The sequence below is a fragment of the Colossoma macropomum genome, unplaced genomic scaffold (genome assembly GCF_904425465.1).
Source record: "Colossoma macropomum unplaced genomic scaffold, Colossoma_macropomum, whole genome shotgun sequence".
In the NCBI taxonomy this organism is placed as follows: Eukaryota; Metazoa; Chordata; class Actinopteri; order Characiformes; family Serrasalmidae; genus Colossoma; species Colossoma macropomum.
This window is the reverse complement of record NW_023494807.1, coordinates 9272864-9299768: the sequence shown is the minus strand read 5'-3', so window position 1 is coordinate 9299768 and position 26905 is coordinate 9272864. Positions and strand designations below refer to the sequence as shown.

The 26905-nt window shown below is 40.0% G+C and overlaps 1 protein-coding gene across 1 annotated transcript in view; it reads left to right on the top strand.

Moving 5' to 3' along the window:
- LOC118797490 overlaps positions 1 to 26905 on the top strand; it is a 157245-nt gene that overhangs the window by 10172 nt on the left and 120168 nt on the right. Inside the window, exons 3-5 of the mRNA XM_036556864.1 lie at positions 6631 to 6701; positions 6956 to 7039; positions 11023 to 11176. Of these exons, the coding sequence (XP_036412757.1) occupies positions 6631 to 6701; positions 6956 to 7039; positions 11023 to 11176 (309 nt within the window). The remainder of the gene's footprint in view (positions 1 to 6630; positions 6702 to 6955; positions 7040 to 11022; positions 11177 to 26905) is intronic.

The window sequence follows — 26905 nt, the reverse complement described above, 5'->3', positions numbered from 1 at the left end:
TGTAACCAGTTGTAACATTGTGTAAAAGCTAACCCTGCAGTATGGAGGCTGTACTCAAGCCCAGCTGCACCTGCTGTGAGCTTGTCGGCAACAAGATGATTATTAAAGTAATGTAAGGTTGGATTTGAAAAAATTTACTTACATGCCCTGAAAACGCTCTTTGGCACAGATCTCTTTAAAACGCTGATGAATCGCTCTGAATTTTGGTGAGAGACGGCGGCTAGGAAATGTGGTAAAGTGGCCAGAAGCTCACGCTGCATGACCTTCTTTAACAATGTAAAAAATCTGTATTAATTTGTGTCCTTGTTTGTGAGGTTGTTCCCCCTTGCTCCCCTATATGACTACATGACTGGCATTCGACCAAGGACGAAACGGCCTACATTGCGTAAAAGGAGTGAGAGGCTCCCAAATCCCCACATTAGCATTAAACACAGGCATTTGCGGCTTGTAAAGGACATTTAATGTTTTATTTGCAGCAGTTAACAGACATTAACAATTGGCAAATGCAGAATGTGGGCCCTTCAGTGAGGCGGAGAGCTAAACTCTACAGGGCTGTGGCCAAGAATGAACCCAGTTCAACGCCTCTGCTTTAGCGGGAATGCACTTGGCAAAGAAACTGTTTGCAAGTTAAGAATTTGTCTCATGAGTATTTTTTCGTATGCAAGAACTTTTATTGCTTTAAGAGCTTAAGATCCAATACTTTGAAAGTCTAATGCATCTTTTTAACACATACTTCACTGAACTGCAAGATCCATCACACCTAGTACAATGGTCACTACCAAGAATGGTCCACCCACCCAAATACCATCTGACCAAAGGTGGACCTGGTGATCCCTTTCTATTGATGAATGGGGTAGAGGTGGCTGATGAACCACATGTGGATCAACAGATGGACTACATTCTATAATTGTTAGTCTAATGTTCACCTATGTCAGAGGTGTTTCTGATAAAATGGCCAGTGAATGAGAAAAACAGGAAGTTGTTTCTAATAAAGTGGCATCTCTGTGTAGATCTGGTGGTCCTTTAACAGCTGCTCTCTGTTCAGCAGCTTCTCTCAGCTCTCAGCCTTTTATATGAAGTATGGAGGGCAGTCTGAAGGCCTTCTCTTTCTGACCTAATGAATAAATGCTTTGCATACTCCGTTTCGTCTGAAGAGTCTTCTCTAGAACTAGGCCTTGAACAAGTAATAATTTAATAACTCGTCAAGAAAAGGTCTAAATGTTCATACATTTCAAGTGGGGTCGAGGGGGCGGCAGCACACCCACATTTCAGGACTGGTTAACTAAATGCCTGAAAAAGATAAATTAACTGAGCTGAGCATAGTGAAGACCTATATGTGCTTGTTTTAGAGTGTTTATATTTATATATATATATATATATATGTATGTATATATATATATATATATATATATATATATATATATTCAAAATAAAAACAGAAGTAGCTGTGCACTGTTTAAGTTAACGCTGCATTGTCATTACTGCCAGCTGATTTACATCCCTCACCAGCTGTTGGCTGCTTTGGGAGCATGTCGCTAAAACACAAGCAAGTTTAGGTTTTCAGAGAAAAGCATGTGCAGTCTTGTTGGCTAGTTCTGTGACCCAAAGCCTAATATTGTAATATTGTAATAATGTCCCACATTTTTTAATGCACGTGTTGTTTTCTCAACCATTATCCGCATGTGCTCGAGTCTTGAATCACTGTGCAGCTTGAGGATGGGTGACGCAATTGGTTACCACATATCAACCACCTGATTGGTTTTTGGTCGGTCTGTTTGCATAATGCTCGTCCAGAGCTAGAGTGATGTTAGACCACCATAGGACCACTGCAGACTAGTCCATGACTAGTTAGTTAGTTATTCTTAATGAGTCTTTATCTCCTTTCAGTATCTATTACTTGAAAAATACACTATATGGACAAAAGTATTGGGACACCTCCATATTACACCTACAGGAGCAGGAGGATTTTGCTTTGTGCACTGGGGCTCAGTCATGCTGGAACAGAAAAGGTTCTTCCCCAGACTGTTCCCACAAAGTTGGAAGCACAGAATTGTCCAAAATGTCTTGTTCCACTGAAGCATTAAGGTTTCCCTTCACTGGAACTAAGGGTTCTAGGCCAACCCCTGAAAACAACCCCATATCAACATCCCTCCTCCACCAAACTTTACAGCTGGCACAGTGCAGTGAGGCAGGTAACGTTCTCCTGGCACTCACCAAACCCAGACTTGACTGCTCCAGAGTCCATTTAGCCAAAGTTTAAAAAGACTCTTTTTTATATGCTGCCATTACTTACAGTTGGGTTGAGGGGTAGGGGGGGATGGCAGGGTTTGGGTGGGGGGATTTAAATTGAAGTAATAAAATTCTCTTTGTTTTAGTTAGTATTGGCCCATTCATCATCACTTTATTTAATACGAGGGGATAGTTGTGCCATCCCGGCCCGCTGCTAATGGCTGTATTCGCTCGTGTTTTCTTTGTTGATCGAAATGAATTAAATTAGTATAAACAGCCTCGCTTGTCGTCTGTTATTCATTATCTTTTTTTTGCTTTATATTGTCATTGGTCGATGATGGGTTTTGTTGATGCTTCTGACTCACTTTAGTGACATCATAAGTGGGTGGTCCATGTAACTGGTAGTTCTGTTTAGTGGGTTTGGTGGCTAGAATGCTATTGTGTTGAAATGTCTGTTCATCTGTGAGTCTGGTAAATAGTTTGCAATTACTATATGAGTCATGTCTGAACTTTGTTCATTTGTTTACTTTTTTGTGGATTTTGAATTTCATAAGCCTTTTTCTTATACATTATGCAAAAAATTCAAATGAAAAAAAAAATCCATATCCTTTTGTATGATGTAATGTCATAAGCAAAAGTTGGAACGCTACGCCATGTTTCTGTTGATTTTCTAAGTGAAAATTTAACACATCCTCTACAGAGAACACACTTCTGTACAAATTTGAATTTGACATTTTGGAAAGAAAGTTCTGTTAAACTCAGCAAATAAATGGAAATTGTGGACTAAAATTTGCATATTGAGAATGTAGAGAATGTGTAGAGAATGTATTAATTTCAGACAAAAAATCAACAAACCCTCATTTGAAATGGGTTGTTCACTTTTGCACACGACCGTATATATTACTTAAAATTTCAGAACGCCGTACCTGCATCCCAGACTGCACTGTGGAGACCCCAGCCTGCCTCCCTCTCCCGTACTTATTAAGCACTTTATTAAAAAAAAAATAAATAAAATTTTATAGTTTATTATTCACGTTACTGGCCTGGCTCTATGAAACTCTCATAAACACTCCCTCTGAAGTTATTAATCAGGCCGAACTCTCAGTCACACTCCTCCTACTTGTTTTAACATCTGTTAGACCCTGCGCTCAGGGACCGGGTGAGTGTTGATGTTCGATCAATGTCAGCATGTTCAGGCACTGAGAGAGCGCTCTATAGGGACCTGGAGAAAACATCAGGCTCAGAATAGCCTGCATGCGTCTTGTATGTGTGATGTGGGAGATCATAGGTTAGAACGAATCTGGATGTAAACTAAGAGCCGTGTTCTGACCTGTTTATACAAGATCAGACCACAGTTAGTTCAGACCTTGCAGTGTGACTGGCTGAGAGGCGCTCTGTTTCTTTTCCACTATACGGTAGAACATTTCTAAGCACGGACAGGCGGCATTTCCCCCCGGACGCATGCTTTCAAACTGATCAGCACGGTTTCCTTGGCATGGTTAACTAACCATGCTCAGGGCTGCAGAACTGCTCTGGTGGGATTGCTTAATGATGTACAGTCATATGCAAAATTGCAAACAAATTACATGTTTTATTGATTTCCTACGTGAAATGTTACCACATCCTCTACGGGGAACATGTTTAAATATGTCTATTTCTGCTAATTTTAGGGAACAATTATTTTAATTGTATATTTTAATTGAGTATTAATTTTCTGAGTTAAATATTTTTCCCCCAATCTGTTAAATTCAGCAAATTAACAGTAATTGCGCATTAAAATGTGCATTACAATGTGCAAGCATGTGTTCTCTGGTGGATGTGAGGATGAGCAAAATGGGTGAGTTCAGCTACTTTAAATTGCATTTATTGCTGATACAGTGGTTCAGTTGCACTCACACAGCTTCTGTAATCTCTACAAAAAAGCACTGACCAATAGATGTGAGCCTAAGGTCACCATGCCCAACACCAAGCGTGGGCTGAAGGTGAATAAAGCCTACCAGCAGTGGGCTGTGGAGCAGTTGAACTGTGTTCTCTGGAGTGATGGAGCTCCATCCAATACCTTTGGGACAATTTATGATCCAGAACTGACCATCCAACATCAGTACCTGACCTCACTAATGCTCAATCAAATCCTCACAACAAGTGAAAAGCCTTCTCAGAAGAGTAGAGGTTGTAACTGCAGCAAATAGGGAACAAACTCCCTATCAATACCCTTCATTTTAGAAGAAACGCTGGATGTGCAGCTGTCTACAAACGTTTGAACATACAGTATATCAGCCTGCAGAGCTGCAGCTCCAGCTGCCCAGGCCCAGTCAAACTACACTTCATTAGCTTCCACAAGTCGTTGATGTCATTCTCCAGAACTCATTACTGTTGGAACCAAGATGAGCCGTACTCTAAACCATCTGAGCACACAGACTCACGTCTACAAATCACAGATTTGGCAGTGCCCACTGACAACCGGCTGCTGTGTCTGGGAACGGCCTGTTCCGTCTGCGGCATCGGGCGGCCGATTTATAGAGTGCTTTACTACCTGTTGGCACCTCATTTGGCACACAGCGAGATGGATAGACTCTCAGCGAGCTAAAACGATGCAGAAGGAAACCTGAATGCGTTTTCCTTTCCTGAGGCGAGCATCCTCATTTTCATCTTTGGGTAAACTTTGTTTCTTTAGTGAGTTGTGTAGCTTTTTGTGCATATAAACGGTCTGCAAAGTCCCAAAGCTCAAAGTTAACTCCAGAGGGAGAAACTCTCTCCCACAGAAGCCACTTTTCTCAGCTTCCTGAAAGGCCTTGTTGGAATTCCAGCCCTTTTCCTTCATTACAAGGTGATGTCATCTCATAACACAGTCCTTACTGCCCGCCTACCAGTGAGCTTGGCAAGCTCTCGCACAGCGCACAGCGGCTACTGGAGGAGGAAGAGTGTGTTCACTGGTGTAGCTGTGTGGAAAAGACGCTGACCAGATTTTCAGGATCAACTCTGGATCAAACTGATACGGCAAAATCGATGCCGCTGGAGAAACAGGCACAGTGGAGTTTACAGCTGCTCAGGAGAGAAGGGTCTGTCTGCAGACTGCAAGACAGGGGCGGAACCTGTAGGGGCAGAACCACTCTGGCAGTTGACCAATCGGACAGAGTGGGCGAGCTGATCAATCAGAGCAAACTGGGCTCATCGGGAGGCGGGGCTTAAAGACAGAGGAACTCTAACAGAGCGTTTCAAACACAGGATAAATAAAGATGTACAGTATGAGAAGAATAATGTGTTTTTGGAACATTGGAGCATAAATCTATTGTAGTAGACTCCAAAAATAAACCTATGAGCACAGAAATTGAGCATAATGAAGGTTCCTTAATGGTTCTTTTCTTGGACATATGGTTTGAGTAAAAACATTTGGTATAGAAGGTATACATTATGTTGAGGTCCTGTAAACTACAAACAGGTTCTTCATCTCGTCTTAAAACTCTACAGCAGTTGTACATTAAAAAACTATCCATTGAAGCTCCTTGGGGAACCTAAAATGGTTTTTCTATGGCATTGCTCTAAAGAACCATTCAGAACCTGCTGACTCAAATTTCTCCAACCAACCCAAATGTTTATTATATATTTATGTGTGATTGTTGACAGTTCCTAAAATGTTCTTATCTGTTCACACTGTTCTAGAATGTTCTCCATCATTTACAGTGTTATAGGATGATCACAAAGCCCTTCTCGAGAACATTCCCCTTCCCTCACTCACATGGTTCTGTTTTCCTCCCTTCGCATTGTTCTAGAATGACCAAACACACTGTTCTACAGTGTTCTCCCTCATTCACACATGGCTCTAGACTATTCTAAGACATTTATAATGTTCTAGGATATTCTTTTCCAATTTCACTGTCCTAGAATGTTCTCCTTCATTTATATGATTATACGTTATATGATGTTCTCCTCCATTCACAATGTGCAAAAACATTCACCTTAATTTACAATGTTCTAGAATGTTCCCTCCCACTGTTCTACAATGCCCCCATTCACATGGTTCTGTTTTCCTCCCTTCCCATCATTCTAGAATGCCCCATGCACACTGTTCCAGAATGTTCCAATCAGTCTGTTCTAGAATGTTCTCTCTCATTCACAGACTATATTCTAACTCATTCATAATGTTCTAGAGTATCCTCCATCCATTCACAATGTTCTAGAATATTCTCTTCCAATCACCATGCCCTAGAATGTGCTCTACCTATTCAAACTTTTCTAGAATAGTCTTCCTAATTCAGCCTGGTTCATTTGGTTTGCCATTGGCCTTGCTGGAGCACTGCAGAGTCATCTGCCCACATGGGAGTGTTGCTGTTTGCTGGAGAACATTGTGCTCTGTAAAGGCATGGCTTTCGTTGACTACTGGTTTGGTTGGGTTTTTTTTAGGAGGAAGGACGCAAGTATCATCGCTTCTGCAACCACGGTGGTGCAGGACTGGGAGGCTTGAAGATGGAGAGGTGAGTGAGCTGCCTGAGAAATGGCTTTAGGCCACCGCAAAGGTGCCACACATACAGAGTACATGATAGATTTCATCATAACAAGATTAGCGACAGGTGACTTCACATTTAAGCACATCTCGAAACCTGCAGCCTGAAATCGCTCGCTTTGGATTCAAGCAGCGCCGTTTCAGCTTTTCCCCCTCAAACAGTAATCTCAACTTAACAATGCGCTGCACCCTGTGCCCTGTCCTGTCTGCTGTCTGTTGTCATAGGAACCGCCATCAGCGGACTGAGGAGGAAGATAACAGTCCCTGTCGCCGGGAGCAGCAGCTGATGTGGGAGAGCAAGGCCCTAGTGTGAGTGTTTCAGTGCTTTACCTGACCTTACCAGAGCAGGGCAGCGTGGGCAGAGGGTAGAATAGAACTGGGGTGTTTAACAACAGCACTGACCGTGATATATGACAGGGGCCAAAGGTTTAGAAGTAACACTAACTTTGTAAAAATCAGCATGAATGTCTTATGCTTTTGATAAATATCTTAACAAGATGTCTAACCAGATGTCTGAGAAGTTTCATGTCCACAGTTTTTATTCTACGTAGTTATGAATGTCGCCTAATGATACTGTGTTTTTCGATACTCTTGAGAAGGTCTTGGCCTGTTTCTTTAATCCATTCATGGTGGAAGGATACATTCAGGGCATTGTGAGGCAAAATAGTCCCCAACGAAAACGGATTATATCAGATTTTCCACTATTTTCCCATCATCAACATTTCATATAAAACTCTGAAGACTCGTGTAGGTTCACTGGTGGTTTTGGTTAGTAAATAAAGTGGCTAAATTTGTATTGTAGTCATGGCGACCCCTGGTTCCTATCACCACCACTGTAAAGAAATCTGTAAAGAGTCTCTACAATGAACCATTTCACTCCAAGCCACTTTCAATGTGTCAGTGTCTCCCCTTAACAGTATGTCTTCAGAAATTTTGTTAGGGAGCATAACTGTACCATAATCCATTGCAATTCATATGTTCTAAGTTGTATTGACTCCACACACCCTGTCTTCACTCCAGGCTTTTTATTTTATTGTTCTGTATTAAAACACTATTACAAATATGTACCTTTTCTCTGGGAAAACATATTGAAGGTACACAGTTGGACGATGTTGTATATGACATCAAATCACATTATACAGAAAAGGATAAATCTCAGAAACGCTGCATGCTGGAGACTTTGATTTTCCCGGATGTGTAGTGTTCAGCCATCCCAATGAGGGCTCTGGGGCAACCGTATCCCTTTCAGAAGCTTTGTAAAATAAATTCATAATGACAAACCAAAGACTGAATGTCTTCTGTGATTAATTATCCATTTCTTCGGGTTGAAAAGAGTTGTTGTTGTTAGCATGGCTGTTAGCCGTCCAATGACGCCTTGGGTTGAGTCTGTTGACCAATCAGAGGCTGTGCTCCTGACTTGTTGATGGAACAACACTACCCTTCCGGGCAAAATGAAAGTAAGTCTGTAATATGCAGCATTCCCAAGATATTTATTCTTTTATGTATGATGCCCTTTGATGTTGCATATGACATCGTCAACCTGAGAGGGTTAATTTGTCGTTTTATCTTAGAAGGTACATTGAAAAATGTACCTTTTTTCTGACAGTGTAGGGTAAGTAGTTTGATTGTAGGATGATTCTTCACTATCTTTTTTGAACAAAAAATAGCTCACTAGTTTTGCTGCTGCATAGCACAAACACAAAAAATCCACCTCCCAGAGCCTGATAGTGTTTATCTCGAGCAATCTAGAAGCTAAATCTGTTTATGTTGAATCGATAATACAATTATTACAGTGTAAGCAGCCTGTGTAATACGCCATCCGCTGAAATAAGAAAGAAATCTGGCTCCTTCTGATGCCTTCCTCCCTGACCCGAGTGACCTTATGGAACCCTCGGAAAGTAATTCATATCGACTGCAGCAAATGGCCGCTGGACAAATTCAATTACAGGCGATCGTGCGCAGGTTCAGAAGCTGCGTGTTTGTTTTGTCCTCGCTCCATCACAAACACAGGCCTCCAGGCTCGTGTTCCTCCGGAGCGGCTTTGGAGCCGGGGTTATGCGGGCCGCTCACCTGCGGATGAACTCTAATCTGGCTACAGAAACCCAATCAAGGGCTAAATTGAATTAGCGTCAGGCTGGGATCGATACGGGCGAGGACAGGAGAAACACGCTTGAGCAGATTATCCTAAGAGATCACAGCAATAATAACACCCGGAATAGCCGGGAGGAGGGGGGATTGGCGGAAGTAAAGTAGAAGAAGTAAACAACAAAAAGAGGAAACACAAACAAAAGAGGAATAATAGTGAAGACTGAATCAGCAGGATTAAGGATCTACTGTTAATTATTTGAAAACAGCTATAAAACTAACATATAAAAGCCAAAAAATAAGCTTCTGTTTGTACTCTTCTTATGGAGCAAACTCTTCACCACATTCAGATAGTGGTAATCTTTGCACTGAGAGTCCGAGTTGGGTCTGTCAACATGCGACTGAAGTGTGATTGGAGTCTGAGTTACACTGTCGCACACAGCAAGCTCTAACTCCTCACTCTGATCCATTGTACTGAGTGAGGTACAGCTCCACCAGTTCAAAAACAGCCAAAACTTGCTTTTCTTCCAAGTTGCATGAGTGGCTGATGAGAGAAAACCCATCCTCTATATTGATTGGACAGTTATAATGAGGTATGGTGCTTTTTTAGTGCACTCAGAAGAAGGGCTGATGGTTTTTCAGCTTAAATCCATGGTTTAAACATGTGAACTGCATTATGCAGCTTGTTATTAGCTGTAGGCTTTGCATACAAAAGTAAACCCTACTAAAAACTTCAAATGACATTAACAGCTTCAAATAATGAGACATTTTTTATAGAGAAGCCTTCAGTTTGAAGGAAAGAGGCAAAACAACATGAAATGATTGGTAAGTCTGTAAGTTGTATAGCACACATGCTAGCTAGTCTGATAGTTAACCAAGCTGAGTTAAGTTTTAGTTTTTAGTAAATTTTGAAGCGATGTGATCTGTAACTTACTAAAACGTCAGCTAAAAAGTGAGTGTGCTAGCTAGCATACTTGCTATCCAAACTACATACTAGCAAACAGTGCATCCAATAAATCAAGGCAACTTGTTTTAGACTCTTAAAATCCCAGGCTCATTTCATACAAAGGCTTATTCTTCATTAACTACAGGGACTTCAGTGCAAACTGGTTGAGCTACTCTTGAGTTATAGAAGTATATGATAAAACTTTGACCATGTGAGGGGTAAATAAAGCAATAACAAAAAATGAAAAAGTTCATGAAATGACCACAATATACAGTGAAGGGGGTTTTAGGCATGACACGAAGCAAAGTAAAACCCCCATCCCTGTTGGATAAAAAGCAAGTTTATTGCTTTTTATCCAACAGCGGCCGACATAAAATATAATGAAATACACATTTTTTCAGAAAATAATTTAAGCTATTATTAATAATAATAATTGATATAAACAAGTATTCTGCCAAGAAATGTAGTTCTTTTAGAGAATGGTTTTGTTGCCAAGCAACCAAGGACTGCAGCATGAGAAGAAGAACGTTTGGTTACCCATCACTGTATATTGCAGTCATTTCATGAACTTTTTAACTTTGTTCATATAATAATGAACATATGATAACACAGCCCTGTTTAATGCAAAAACCTTTGCTTTATAAGCACTTTTTGGTCACCAAATTACCGCGAGTCTTATTTAGCACAAAGCTAACAGCGACCCTCTTCTAATGCTGGGGCTGAATCTCAAACGGCTCCTTGCTCCCTACATAGTGCACTACGTAGAAATTTAAATACTGGATCCTGCAGCCCAACAGAGCAAAATACAACTAAAAATAGTCATTTGGGATTCTGCCATATCCATAGTCAACAAACTGTGCACTACCTGACCATAGAAGAATTTAAAACTTATATAGCACACTATTTTGGGTTTATGGAGCCGTTTGGGTGAGTGACTTTTTATGAGGTGGCACAATAATACTGAGTTCAGTTGTTGTGAAGCGTCTGGTGTGCATCTATATTAAGTATTTTACAATGGCTTTGAACGCAGCTCAGCCAATCAGATTTTTGCACCAGAACCATCCTTTTATATAAAGTTAAAGTAAGCTCCAATTCCACATGCTGATCCATTTTACTGTCACCAGTGTGAACACGCCTGCTCACCAACAGATTCTTTGATTCCGTTGAAGGAGCTAAACACTCTGGTTCTTGGGTGAGATGTGAGGCGAGACAAGGTCAGTGGGTTAATGGACCATTTCAAATTGCTTGTTTGTTTTCCTAGAATTCAAAGGGCCTGGCGTACTGCACTGGACCGCAAACTGGGCTGGCAGGGGGGCCCTAAGAACCGCATGGATCACCGTTGTGAGATTGATCCAGAGGAAGATGCCTTCACTGCTGGACTCACCATTGAGGAGCTGGACCAGAGCCTCACACTGGTAGGGCAGCTGAAGTGTGTGTGTAGAGAGAGAGAGAGAGAGAGTGAGGGGCATGCAGCCTATTCTCACAGTCCAGGCTACTTGGATCGGGGGGTCAAGAAGTGAACGTGCGTTGGCGTAATGCCCAGATGTGTAATTAGTAGTTAATTAGATGAATTTGCTAAGTTGGTTGATTGATTAATGAAGTAGTTGGAGAAGTGGCAGTGTCCTTGTTCCATCTGCCCTCCGAGCTCACGGTGAATTAAACACTGCCCACAACAGCAGCCCACACACACACACCCACACACAGGTTTGTTTTTATTCAATGTCAGGAGGGTCATGTCTCACATAATAATATGTCCTATAAAAAAGCGGAAAACATAATTAATAGAAAAATTACATAGAAGCTTCAACAACCAAATATGACCTAATTTTTTTAGTGTTGAGTGTGTTTCTCTTTACCTTTATTCCAGCTTCCACTATTTTCAGGAGACTCACTCCTGAACTCACAAGTTCAGTTTTAGAAGCTGGTTGATCATTTTCTAAAATAATCAAACACATTCAATGATGTTGAGGTCTGGACTCTGGGCTGGTCAGTCCGTAGAGTGACTCAGTGAGGCTTCTTGACACATCCTTTCAGACACACAGCGCTGAGTCATCTTCTCACAGTGGAAGGATGGACAGAAACACCTGTGGATGTTTTCAGATCTGAAGCAGCTTGATTTTCTCCTCTCTCTCATAGATGAAAGCTTTAAGTGCTGTTTATCTGATGGGGGCAGTTTTGGGGTCTACCAGGTCTTCCAGGTGGTTGTTAGGAGGCATCATTTTTTGAACTCCAGGTTTAAAAACTTCATTTGTTTTTCTTTGGCTTTCTCCTTCATTATGCAAGTGGATCTTATATCTGATCTGCTCAGAAATACCTCCTAAAAAAATTCAGAATTTCCATTTTATCTGGAAATTAAACAAATGAAGAGTAGTCTTTGATTTTTGCCTGGTACTGTATATAATAATAATATATAATATATGCATTTTATATATCCCAAGCTACCGATATAAAGTAAGACTTTGAGAATATTCTTAACTTTATCCCAAACCTCACCCACAAAACCACACACCCACACTCTCAAACAAACCCAAACAGAGCAGTAAGACCTACATATGAAGGAACGACTGAAGAAACCTTCAGATGAAGAAAGAAAAAAGAATCCAAAAGGGCTGACAGGAAGCAGACGTGTGAGACAAACCCAGGCTGATTTGCAGACAGTTGCGAGAGAAAAGAGCAAAGCAAAGAGACGACTCCCTTTGTTTTGTCTGACGTAGAGGAAAAATAAACTTGGGTTAGAGACTTCCTCCGGCTCTGAGTCAGATGAGTGTTTATAAAAGATGGTTCGAATTGCACATGGAAAGGAGGCTTCAGAGAAGCGGAACTACTCTTTTTTTGCCTGTGAAAGAATAGAAACTATTGTTAAGCTCATAAAGTGAGCATGCGCTCTTCTGGGAACAGCATGTCCCTGGATCAACAGTCCTTATCTGATGTCATCAGTGTGACCGCCTTGAGCCACCTGAAAGTTCCCTCAAGAACATTTTTGTTGGTTTATGCTTTTTCACTTCATAAAATTAAGCACATATTGATTCGTTACATTTTGTGATGATTTCATGCCTTCAAATTGAATCTCTGAGTTTAATCAGTTTAATGCAGTTTACTTTAGTCTGTTGCCACTGGCAACTGGAGAGATTGGCCTAGGAGATCCCAGGAGGAACTGATTGGCCAGCACACTCCAGAAAAAATGAAGCTGCTCTGCTTTTGATCTTAATAATTTTTTAATAACTTCTCTTTTCTGTTGTTGATGCCACTCAAGCAGTGTCAGCAATGTTGTGACTTGTCAGGATTACTTTTTTTTGGTCGGTGCAAACCTTGTTAGCTGTGCTCCAAAATCTAAGCAGCATTTCTAGACCCCTACAAGGGCCTCCAAACTGCTTACACACTTAAAATGATGGTTCTTCGAGAGTTCTTTGGTAAAGAAAATGGTTCTAAAATGGAACCATGAACACTCAAAGAACCCTATGCATGATTAAAGGGTTCTTTGCATCGTGAAAGGGTTCTTCAGATTGATGAAGAAAGTGCTGTGGATGGTTCTGTGTAGAACCTTTTTGAAAATGGCACCAAAAAGTTTTCTTCTATTGTTTCAAGCTTGGCATCATAACAGTAGAAGAACCCTTTTTGGTGCTATGTAGAACCCTTTTCAAAAAGGTTTTATATAGAATCATCTACACATTAGCACATTCTCCATCAATCTGAAGAACACTTTCACGATGCAGGGAACCCTTTAATCATGCAAAGAAACATTTTCTTTAAGAACCCTTGAAGAACCATCATTTTTAGGAGTATAGGCACTCCCAGAGACCTAAACACTGTAAATGGTTTACAAATGAAAGCAGAGAGAATAATTGTTATAAAACAAATAATGTTATTTTTGTTACAATATTAATAAGTTGTTTATTTACACAATACCACAAGATGGTATTACTGATGATTGAATGCTAATTAACCCTGTTTGGGGGTGTAATAAGTAACAGTTACATAACAGATAAGATCAGCCTTTTTTGGGGGATTTTATGTCTCAAAACTGTGGATCACTTTGTGACCTGGATACCATTTTTTGTACCATTATAAAAACAGCTGTGTTTTTCTAAATATTTACATAGTATGAATCTTTTAGCCCTTTGATTTATAAGATGCTCCTCATGCTTCACATGACTGGCACATCATAAATGCACACTTTCATGAGCACACGCACAAGGATTAATCACCGCCTGAGTGTCTAAACCTGGATTGACAGAGAAAGTTGTTAAAACGAGTTTACCATGGGTAATAAGTTTAGTGACGCTAAAACTCTGAGATAAATCTGCTTCGTGAGACGTCTCTATTTTCTCGTTACCCTTTTTCTTTCTTTTTTAATGATCAAACATTTGCTTTTTCCCCTCACTGGAGTTTAGCATTTTTGACAATATAATGGTGCACTAATAATCCAGAGGTTGTTGGGCTGTTATGTTTATGTTGCAATGTTGCTTATTAGGTAGAGCTGGAACTGTTGTCTGCTGGTGTGTGTGGTTCGGTGCTGGCTGGGCACTTTTGCACTCAGGATTAAGCCATCAGTATTAGGCAAGATGGTCCAGATTTGTTCTAATCGCACATTTAGGCATAAAATATTCTCTGTACATTGAATTTGTGAAGTAAAAAGTAATTTAAAATAGTAAGAAAGAGTTACATTTGTGTTATATTAACATATGTTATTCTAAGATGCAGTGTTTAGTACTTTAATCACATTCAATTCTGCATGTTTATCAGTGCTTAAATTATTTTTTGGGCAGTGGGTTTTTTTTAAAGCAATCTTCTTTGAGTGTACAGTGTTGAACATTGTCCAAATATAGCTGCAGTCAACCTTTCAAGCCCAAACAAGCACTATTTCTATGCGTAGCTAGCAAACATTAGCTGAGCCATTTAAAAACTCCCTCTAAAACATGGCATTTTACAGAGAGATAAAGAATTGTGTGGCTCATTTTTGGTACCTAATACATTTAACAAAATACTTGATTCGTTAAGAATATTAAAAGTACACTTCTTTCATCATTCGTTTAGGTGAGGAAACATAGCTAATGTCTGCTAGCTAGCTAGGGAGCATGGTAGTTCATCCACTAAGTTCACAGATGTGAGCTGAGCCAAAACATGTTGTTATTCAATGCAGATGTGTTGCAGGTTCTGTGCCATCCTCAAATCTGCCAAATGTGCTTTTTGAACAAGCAGAAGTAACCGTCGTCCTGCTTAGTGCATAGAAGAATCGCAGGACAATAGACAGCATCAGTCTCATTCTGTGGAGGCGTAAAGCTGTATCCTGTTTTTATTCCTCGCGCTGCCTCACTCCTGCTCCTGCCCCTCCCAGGGGCACCGTTTCTATCTGAAAGCCGCAGATCAATGAGAGAAGGGGTTCATGGAGAGCTGGATCCGTTATCTGAATGTTCCTCCATATTTTCTGTAAGCCCTTTTTTACGGAATGAATGAAATCAATGCTACAGCACAGCCAAGGGACTGTGTGGAGAAGAGGTTCAGATGTGCAGGCTGCATAAAACATGGAGTGGTGAGGAGAAACCTCTTGTTACATACACACATACATTTATTATATACACCTTCGAATACTAAATCCCTACCTTGTACTTCCACTCACTGGCCACTTTATTAGAAACACCTACCTTGTGCTTCCACTAACTGGCCACTATATTAGAAACACCTACCTTGTACTTCCACTCACTGGCCACTTTATTAGAAACACCCGTCTTGTGCTTCCACTCACTGGCCACTTTATTAGAAACATCTACCTTGTGCTTCCACTCACTGGCCACTTTATTAGAAACAACTACCTTGTGCTTCCACTAACCGGCCGCATTATTAGAAACAGCTACCTTGTACTTCCACACATCGGCCACTTTATTAGAAACACCTACCTTGTGCTTCCACTCATTGGCCGCTTTATTTAAAACACCTACCTTGTGCTTCCACTCACTGGCCACTTTATTAGAAACACCTACCTTGTACTTCCACTCACTGGCCACTTTATTAGAAACACCTACCTTGTGCTTCCACTAACCGGCCGCATAATTAGAAACTTCTTCTCTCTGTATGAGCCCTACCTACCTTGTTGCTCCACTATGTAGTTGGACAACAGACTGTAGTTCATCTGTTGCTGCTCAGTTTATCAACCATCTATATCCCCTTCATCTTTGGTCAATTTCTGGCCAAGTCTTCAATAAGGTCACGCAGACTTATCAATGTGGTTTAGGACACTGGATGACTTACTGTGCACTGTAAAAATGTAAAAACAATTCACACAGGCTTCCCCTGACTCACAGGCATATGAAAATTAGATAACATTTCTGTTGTTTTTGTTTTTGTACATATAACTTTCATTTGAAAACTCAATATTAATATTAATTTATATGTACAAAGAAACAACAGAAATTGCTCTTTTTCACAGTAAGTCACACTGTGTCTATAACCACATTAGCCACATTTACAAGCAGCCTAATCCGTTAATAATCTGATTAATCGCTCAATCAGAATAGAATACGTCCATGTATACACCTCAATCGTAATAGACTAGTCCATTGAAGCCATTCAGAATACAATTCTATCTGATTGAACAAGGTGAGTAATCCTGTAAATAATCCGTTAAATAGAAGAATAATATCCAGGTAAACACCTGTATGTGATTACATTCCCAGTCTGAAAGTTTAAGTCCGTTCTGATCATGTGCGTCACATCATAGTGAAAGTTTATAACGTTCAACACGGCGGAGCAGAAACTGGTCTGCAGAGGAGACGAAGTTTATGCTCTGATCTTTAAAAGACGGCGGTGGGACGGACGTCCAGCTTATGTGTCTCAGAACACGACATGTGAAGGACGTTTCCGTGAGTCTGACATCATTTTGAAGTCATCAAAAACACAAGCACTGCTCACTGCTGCTCGTCTCACTCTGACTGGTTCTCGCTGTCGCTGTCATATCACTCGCTGGTTGTCATGGTAACGTCTACTCTAAGTGGTTCTCTATACATGCACATAATTTTGGATCTGATTACTTGTAGTGAGCATGTAAACGAAGATTTTCACCAGACTGTTGAGTAGAGTATGATATAAACACCTCAGTCTTCATCTGTAATTGGAATGTATTTAATCGGATTGGCAAAAATTGTCAAAAAGCTCCAATTTAAAACCAAAGAAGCAAAATTTGGACTCCAAACATGTCTTAGCTGGTTGATTATATCCGAGGTAAGTAGGATTTTGTGTACATTTGATTTTTTTGCTTTCTTTTTATTTTAATTCACTTCTATTGGTCTATAAAGGGCAAAAAAAAATAATAACAAACAGATAAAAGAAAGATACTACATGTGTAGTTTCTTGCTCATTTTGCTCAACTCTGCAGCATATATTGATAATTCAAACCCATCTTATGCATTATTTATGTTATGTGTAAAATAAGATCCTCTATACAAGCAGCACAGCTCATTGCCACTCACTCGAAGGCAGTGGGCGAACATGCTGTAAATGACAGGAGAAGACCTTGAGTGCCGGTGCAGTCAAGGTTTGGCCTTTTGATCTGTTTACTGCTGTGTTGCTCTCTGCGATCCACTGAGCTGTCCCTTCACCTAAATACATTATTTACAGCTCCACTCAGATCCAGCAGAGAGCAAATCAATCGGTTTGTCTGATGAATCGTGCAGAGATGGCTTGGCTGGCCCTGAGGCTGAGCTGGTTTAGAGCGCTCGTTTGCGGAAGACCAGAAATGCTAATATTGCTAGCATACTTGAATGGCCTAATATTAATTGGTAGTTACCAGCTTTCATGTATTATTTGCTATGTGAGGATATTTCATGCTGTTAAAGCCTGTTCCTTTAGCATAAAGACTTCCGCTGTGGCTTGGTCGTTCTTCTTTTGCCTGTCTGCATAGGTTAATGTCTAATCTCTGTGGCTTAGAGGTTGCTTAGTTGCTTTAAGAAGTGAATTATGAAATGATTTTTCATCAAGCTTTGTTGCTATCAGTTTTGCTATGTTTTTTAATTTTGAAAATTGATGCCTTTAATCTTTTAAGTCACAAATTATTGCTTTTGCTAAACTATTCAATTGGAATTGTGTAAAAACACAATTAGTTATTCAATAAACTACATTTACATTCTGTACTGACAGCATTGAGCTTCACTCCAATCTTGACTCCACTCCTCTATGCTATAACCTACAGCAACTCATGTAAAACTAAGTAAACAAATCATGCCTAAAATAATCATATTTCCATGATTATTAATGCTTTTATGTCAGTTTTAAAACATTTCAAGTTAGTTTTTATGTTTCAGTATTCAAACTGTAATGTAACCACCTATTTTCTCACAAAGTTTCAATTTTATTGCATTTTTCTTTTCACTGTGTCACTGAACTTCACAGCCTGATTCGCACGTTGCTATAAATAATTTACTAAAACACCTCAATATTGAGGAGTTATTAATAATTGTCATGACATTAGTCATTGTCACAGTAGGGTAAACGTGTTGGAGATGGACCAGATCATGTGCTACATATAATAAATCCACTGTTTAAAGGAACGAGGCTGAACAACTTGTCGTTTGGATAGCAAGTATGCTAGCTAGCTACACTATATGGGCAAAAGTATAGGGACACACCTCCTAATCATAAATTCAGGTGTTTCATTCAGTCTCAGTGCCACAGGTATATAAAATCAAGCACCTAGCCCCGCAGTCTGCCTTTACACACATTTGCAAAGCAGTGGGTCGTTCTAAAGAGCTCACTGAATTCAAGTGTGGTGCTGTGATAGGATTTGTGAAATTTCTCCCCTCCTAGATATTCCACAACCAACTGTAAGTGGTATTATTGAAAAGTGGAAGCATTTAGGAACCACAGCAACTCAGCCACGAAGTGTCAGACCACATAAGGTTACAGAGCGGGTCACCGAGTGCTGAGAAGCATAGTGCATAAAAGTCTCCAACGCTCTGCTGATCAATAACTGCAGAGTTCAAACCTCCTCTGGCATCAACATCAGCACAAAGACTGCATCAGGAGCTTCATGGCAGGGTTTCCATGGCCGAGCAGCTGCACGCAAGCCTTACATCACCAAGCACAATGCCAAGCGTCAGATAGAGTGGTGTAAAGCGCCGCCACTGGACTCTGGAGCAGTGGAAACGTATTCTGTGGAGTGATGATTCACGCTTCTGTATCTGTCAGTCTGATGGACGAGTCTGAGTTTGGCGAATGCCAGGAGAACATTACCTGCCTGACTGCACTGTGCCGGCTGTAAAGTTTGGTGGAGGAGGGATGATGATATGGGGTTGTTTTTCAGAGGTTGGTCTAGAACCCTTAGTTCCAGTGAAGGGAAATCTTAATGCTTCAGCACCAAGACATTTTGGACAATTGTACACTTTGTGGGAACAGGTTGGAGAAGAACCTGTTCTGTTCCAGCATGACTGAGCCCCAGTGCACAAAGCAAGGTCCATAAAGGCCTGGCTGGGTGAGTTTGGTGTGGAAGAACTTGACTGGCCCTCACAGAGCCCTGACCTCAACCCCGTCAAACACCTTTGGGATGAACTAGAACGGAGATTGTGAGCCAGGCCCTCTCGCCCAAGATCAGTGTTGGACTTCACACATGCTCTTCTGGATGAATGGACAGAATTTCCCACAGACACTCTCCAAAATCTTATAGAAAGCCTCCCAGAAGAGTGGAAGCTGTTATAGCCGCAAAGGGGGACCAACTCCATATTAATGCCTAAGGATTTAGAATTGGATGTCGTGAAAGCTTTTGTGGGTGTAATATGTAGGTGTCCCAATAATTTTGTCCATATAGTGTATCTATTATAGCTGAAGCTGTCAGCTAATCTAGCAGAAATTTTAATATGTTACAGATCACATTTCTTTGAAATCTACTGAAAATTCAGCTGGATTAGTTATTATTCCAGCTTGGTATCTTACATATAAACAACAGACTGACCTGTTAGCATAGCTGGTCACCACCAAATCCAGCATATGTTGTTTTTTTTTTAAATGCTGGTGTGCTAAACCAATACCAGACCAGCATAAACCAGTTAATTCCAGTTTAGACCAGCATAGACCAGTATGAAAGTATCAAAGTATTACCAAATTAATTTTGAATTACAGCATACTTTTTTTTTATCATTGGCCGAACCTGCAACCACTAAGGGCTAAGGTGTAACCCTGGTTGTTTTTCACTTACACCATGTCTAACATGTCAGTCCACCACTGATGACCAAGTTTATTCCATTTGATTTGTTCATTGTTGTGACTTTTAGTGCTAAGAGGCTTAAAATGTAGCTCATATACAGTCCCCAAGAGGAGTGGACCAAGCCAACGATGCCCAAAGGTCTTCATGCATATTTATGAGCTGTGAAACCACAGCATGTATGTGTGCAGCGTTGAATATTCATCAGTTCAACCATGTGGTGCAGCATTGAGATGGAGACCAGCCATGCCCGCATGGGGGAAGCCTACACAGCAGGATGAACCAAATAGCTTTGTGCATTCTCCACAGCTGCCTTTAGTTATGGCTTAAGATAGGCCTAGAAAGTCACACTTAAGTCAATAGGCTAATGGTGAGTGCCTTTGCTCAAGGGCTGCAAACCATTGCATCCATTAGCGCTTCTGTATTGAACATGAGATTGGATTCTACTTTAAATTGCCCATCTGATCAGGCACTGCATCCTCTTTAGAGCTATAGCTATTGTGTGTTTTCTCTTGCATCCCTCTGTGAGTGCATAAGTGGCTTTGGTGTTTGAATCAATATGGCAAAGAGAAGCTCAGTCTGTGGTGTTTTTTGGGACGCATGGCTGATTTGTAATAACCCCATCAAACTTCTGAAGAAAATAAAGATATTCCATGAGGAATTCCTTCCACTTATGAATAATATATGTATGAATCACCCTCCTCTGTGACTAGATCTTGGATATTTATCTGAAGTGTAACTAGATTTCAACCTCTAAGCACACTGACATGGAGTATTATGTGCACTGAGAAAGCTGAGGGGGATCATATTTCATTTAAAGTGTAATGAGCCGAGTGTAATTCAGGACTACGGTCAGCACACAGCGCTCTTATCTACACTTTTCTTGTATTTAAGGTCATAATTAATTTTTACATGACCATTTTCCAACCTTGGAATTAAACAGGCTTTATGGCCTGGAGATTTCAGCAATGTTTACACCAATTTGGAAACCTCAGGGTCTTCTAGGCCTTCAGAGAAGGCCTGATGGTTTTTGTGGAATAAAAACATAGATATCTGTCATTTTTAGTTATTATTTAATATAATCATCATGTTTGTTGTATTGCAAATATTGTAATAATACTCCTATTTTATCAAGTTTTGAAACAAAAGTGGAAGTGTTAAAGTCTTGAAACGGCCAACGGAAAATTAGCCAATCAGAATTGGTTTTCTCCCTGGTATCTAGGTAGATACCGCCAAGCGAGCTCTCCCACTGGTTAGGACTTCAGGAGCTGGACTGAAGGCCTTACACATTACATTAACTACCAGCATAATTAGGATGTGACAGAAAAAAATCAACCAGTCACATTTTTATTTACAATAAGATCAATTTTGTTAGAAAAACGTCACTCTAGGCCATCTGGAAGTTCTAGACACATCAATGAATGTGAAAATGAGTCAGTGTCTCACCAGATTTTCAGTGGCTAGAAAAGAAAATCAGCAGCATCAGGAATCTTTAGTGAAAAGGTCACTACAAAACTAATACATACAAGCTCAAATATAGGATAGTTTTTGTCACAAGCTTCAAATAAAACATAAAGACATACAGAATGCCTTTTACAAGCTTCAAATATCTGTGTTTAATCTAGAATGTTCATTTGAATCCCCATTAGCTTTGTGCTAACATGCTACTAACATACTCCCAGAGGGGCGCTAACAGAAATTCAGACATTAGCATTATTGTCAAGGTGTTTTTTCTCGTTTGTGGTCAGATTTTGACATTTATGGCCTGGCTTTAATAGCCACGGTTCACAACTAGTTTACACAATATATCTTTTTCATTAAAAAAGCAGGGTATATTTGATCTTCCGTGATTTTGTGCCTCATCTTTTTTTTAAATAAAGAACATTACAGCAAATGCTAAAGCCACGACAAGACCGCTTTGGAACAAAATGACCACTTCTTCTCCTCCACCCTTCTCCATTTTTCCCAGCCCTCACTCTCTATCTCCTTGGATGCTAACGGATGGCGGGATTTACGAGCGCCAGGTGAGGGAGCGTCTTAAATGGATTTATAAATTGTGGCCGTGACTGCTCCATTGATTGAGCCCAGCTCATTTACCAGTGACGGCAGCTCCCTGTTAACTTATTTACTATGCACCAAGCAGCCTGGCTGATCCACCCTGGACGTATTTCTTCAGTCTTCTATCTCTTAGCCTTCTAGGATACGTGGGAGAAGACCACAGGCTACATTAGCTGGTGTGTGCGTGTGTGTATACCTGCATCCATACTCGGCCCATAAAGTAATGCGCCCAAATTAGCTATTGATTTTTGGTGAGATGGTGGGGGGAGAGATTTATCGCCAGTGTCCGAGACTGAAGAGAGGACTCATATTTCTGAGAGAGAGAGGAAAATATTGATGGGAGATGGCAGAGAGACATATGGAAGATGGCTGATCATTTGGGGTTTATTAGTTTAATCATGCCGAATTGAGGTCGGCCCAGCCCCTTGGCTGGACCTGCTTTCTTTTGTTCTTCGGCTTCAGGTTAGACTGATGTGGGTCATTACTGTTGAAAACAAACACATGAGCTCTCTCTCTCTCTCTCTCTCTCTCTCTCTCTCTCTCTCATATACAGACACCTATGTACAATCAATAGCCCTTGAATATTAGTACAGCGCAGTTCATAAACCCTCTGTATTGAACAGAGAGTGAATTCAGGTATGGCAGTTTCTTATCATTATCAGTCGTCTCATAATGAGAATGTCTGGGGACAACCGTGATCAATTTTGGGCTAAATGTGGGTTGGAATGAAAACTTATTATTAAAGTAGGAGCAAAGAAAGTGTGAGTTGTCAAAACCAATCCAATTAAAGTGGAGGTTAAATTAGGGCTAATGGCGTGCTCATCAGCGTTGTCCAATTGGCAACAAGCCTGATGTTCACCCATGGATGTAATATAAGTTAGCATGGCTGAAAAGTCCAGATTGTTAGTCCACTCCAATATTTGTATTTTTTTATAAGATTTAGATAAGTAGGTACCAAGCCAATTCAGATAAGACTTGTTAAAAAGGTTTTTAGCAAAGGCAATCGTTCTAAATACATTCCATTTCCAAAAAAGTCGGGACGCTGTGCAAAATATAAATAAAAAGAAAATATGATAATGTGCAATTCATTTACACCCAATATTTCATTGAAATTAGTACAAAGACAACATATCAAATGTTGAAACTGAGACATTTTATTGTTTTTTGAAAACATATATGCCTTTTTTGAGTTTGATGCCAACAACACATTCCAAAAAAGTTGGGACGCTAAAGCTGCTAAAGTTGTGTAATGCTAAAAACACCTGGTGGTTAATTGACAACATGTCAGTAACATGACTGGGTATAAACAGAGCATCCTGTCACCCACTGAAAACATTTGGCGCATTATGAAATGAAAAATATGACAAATCAGCCCCCGAACTGTTGAGCACCTGAAATCCTATATCAAACCAGAATGGGAAACATTTCACTTTCAAAACTACAGCTGTGTCTCCTCAGTTCCCAAACGCTTACAGAGTGTTGTTAAAAGAAGAGGTGATGAAACACAGTGGTAAACCTGCCCCCATCCCAACTTTTTTGGAACATATTGTTGGCATCAAATTCAAAATGGGCATATATTTATCAAAAAACAATAAAATTTCTCAGTTTCAACATTTGAATGTTTGAAATGTTGTCTTTGTAGTACTTACCTTAAAAAATATGGTTCACATGATTTGCATATCATTGCATTCTATTTTTATTTACATTGTGCACGGCGTCCCAACTGTTTTGTAAATGGGGTTGTAGAACCATGAAGACTCAAATTATTTGAATGCATAAATGGTTCTTTGCATGGTCGAATGGTTCTTCTCTATGATGGAGAGCTTCTTCTTTTTTTCTTGTTTCTATGTCCACCTTAATTCTCATGTGACCAGTGTCCTTTGAAATTGTGGCTGAAACATCCGGTTAGAGAATGGAAGCATCATTCGTTTCTGTTTTCTATCAAAGTCAAAGACAGTGTGTTCACTTTTTAAGCTTTTGTTTTGTTGCATTAAATGTATCTGAGGTGTTTCCATGTCTGTACAGCCAAGCCATTACAGCAAGAACAGCAATGCTACATGCATGAAAAGTGCAGAACTTCAGCAGACATGAGACAAGAGCCTGATAATGACTCCTTCAAAAAGCTGTTGAAAAAAAAAAAACATAGAGATCATTTTCTGTTTGTTCCTGATGGTTTTGCAACATGTTTTGGCTTTTTTGATGGGTCGATATCACAATGTAAATGATCCTAATGGTATATCAGGTGACGAAAAGGGTCTGGCTGCAGACATGCACTCTCAGCCTGACATGAGGAAAAACAGTGAACCACGAAATGTTGGGCAACAAGAGTAACACTGAACATATATTAACATTGTCATACTGATAATAGTAATAATAACGTAATTACATATGGAAACTTTCAAAATAAAACCCACCCTGAGGATAAAACATGATGTCAAGTTTACTCACAGACAAAACAAAGAGGCTACTGTTGAAACCCATAAAAGCCATGCTGAAGACCAGTAGAACCATTAGGAATAAAACCTGAGGGTTTTGCTTTAAGAGAATTGGCTTTATGGTTGCAAATGATGGTTAAAATCTGTGTCCATAAAATGCAACCAAATGATGACCTGACAGTTGAATATCGCTGCCAACAGACTCACTCAAACTAATTTCCACATTATATTCTCTTTATAACTGGATATATTCTGACCTAGAGCAGCCTCTAGTTAGCCTCGACAGCAGGCTGAGCTGGTAACAGAAAGCTAACCAGCTAACAGGCTAATGCTCCAACAATGAAAGATAGACTTCAAGTTCAAGCTTTAAAGAGAGGGTTACTTAAAAACTGAGACATATAAAGTAAAGAATGTTACTTACAGGCCTGTTATACACTAAAAATGTCTATTTTTAAGAAGAGCTGACATCAAAATCCAACATAGCGCTGAGCTAACCCTGCTAGCTTGACGCTAACGCACCATGGTGAACATATGAAGAGCTATCAGAGACGTTTTTTGAGAAAACTGGCCGCTTCCTATTTCCACCGTTATATAAAAAATATGACAGTGAACGTCAGGGCGTGAGGGCACCCGCGAGCGAGTCCTCAATGAATAGGAGTAAATGGAGCTCAATGGCTAAAAACGAGTTAGAGTTAAAATAGTTTCTAATTATTTGCCCAGAACGTTTGTTTAACTTTAGAAAGTAGAAGGATGTATTTCACTAAAAAGCAAAAAAACTCAACTGTATGTTTCCTTTTTTCTATAGCAAATGGGTTTTGGGCAAGAGAACGCTAACATTACTGCTACTGAGCGATGATTGGTTGGCGAGCAGAGCAGCTCATTGGCTATTCGTGCTCACAGACGTCATGGACGTACATGAACGATTTAAACTCCTATAGCTCGAGTTTAAAAGCTCTTAAAAATATAACAGCAGTGTTAAAACATTTTATGCTGTTCTGTGTTCAGGAAATTAATGCATTCTTTTACATTAAAAATATTTTAACATTTATAAACTATGATTTTGCTCAAATGCTTTAACCCATCCATTTTGGACTCACTCAGGAGCTCCCTCTAGTGTTTGAAAAACCCAGAGGACATTACAGAGCAGTAATTCTCCTCTCTACAAGTTCTGTGGAGCAATGTCGAAGCTCTGATTTCAAAAAACAGATTTACAGGAGACATTGCTGTGTAATGGCAGTGCTTTATGGTTTTCTGTCTGTACCTGAGTCTCAGAGTAAGATCAATTAAAAATGAAATGACTTTATTAGCATGAATAATCGGTGTAGGCTATAAATAGGATCCTCTCACTAAAGCGTTTCTCTCATGCAGGTTCAGGTTTGTCTTCACACGTCGATTATAAACTTCAGCACACAAACATTCCAGCATCCCAACAATTAGTATTATATTTTTATTTCTGCACACATTTGCATCATGTTAGGATGTTATAAGCGTTTAACATGTGTTTACGCTTCGCCGGAAATCACTGAAAGCAAAATAGCACCAAAAAGCAGCATTTTCCAGCACTTTTCTAGGCTTTGCAGGATAAAAAAACACTTTTCAAATGTGTAGTTCCAATAGTTTTGTTTTAATGACCATTTTTATAGAGCATTTGATATTGACCCAATGATTTGGCTGTCATTTGTGAAAGAATCATTTTATAATGTTGTGAATATGCTACCAATTAATATATCTCTAATGTGCACAGTAGCTGCTCTTTTCTCTTGATTTTGAATGCTGTTACTACTTCTGCTTTCTGATGCTCAAGTATAAACCAGGCTTAATTTTATATCAGTGTCGCAATGTGGTAAAAGCTGGAATGGGTTTAAAATTTATTGAAATATGCCAGGATCAAGGAAAAAAAACACTTCTGATAGCCAACTACGAGTGCATTCACATGCACTTAATAATCTGATAACGGCAGAAAATCAGATGTTGTCAGTAATTCGTGTTTACATGCACTTGATTAATCAGATAATGGGGAAAAATTGCGGTCTACATGAGTCAGGCAGTAACTGAATTTCCGCTTTGCAAGCAGCCAATAAACTCACAGAATAAGACAGTGTAACATGAAAGTCGTCGTGCAGCAGCTTGTGAACAACATCTTGAAGATGAAAAATAGTTACATTCTTCATTTCGTCAAGTAGTAGTTGGTTTCAGTGTCGCTCCAAAAGTGTTTTGTTGTGTCTTGCATGTGCTGTGTTAAACGCTGCTTGCTGTTTCCGGGACAGCGCTCTGTTTTGCACAGGCTGAGAAAAATGAAAGAAATCAGAGTAAGAGTTCACATGCACTGAAAAGCCCCAATACTGAGCTCAAGTCCAGCCTCTTTATCCAATTTCTAGGCCTTAATTCTTGACAGCTGTGGTGTTCATATAGTGGTTTAGCGACTCAGGTGGACAGTTGCCTAGTAAGAGAGGTGAGCCAGCACC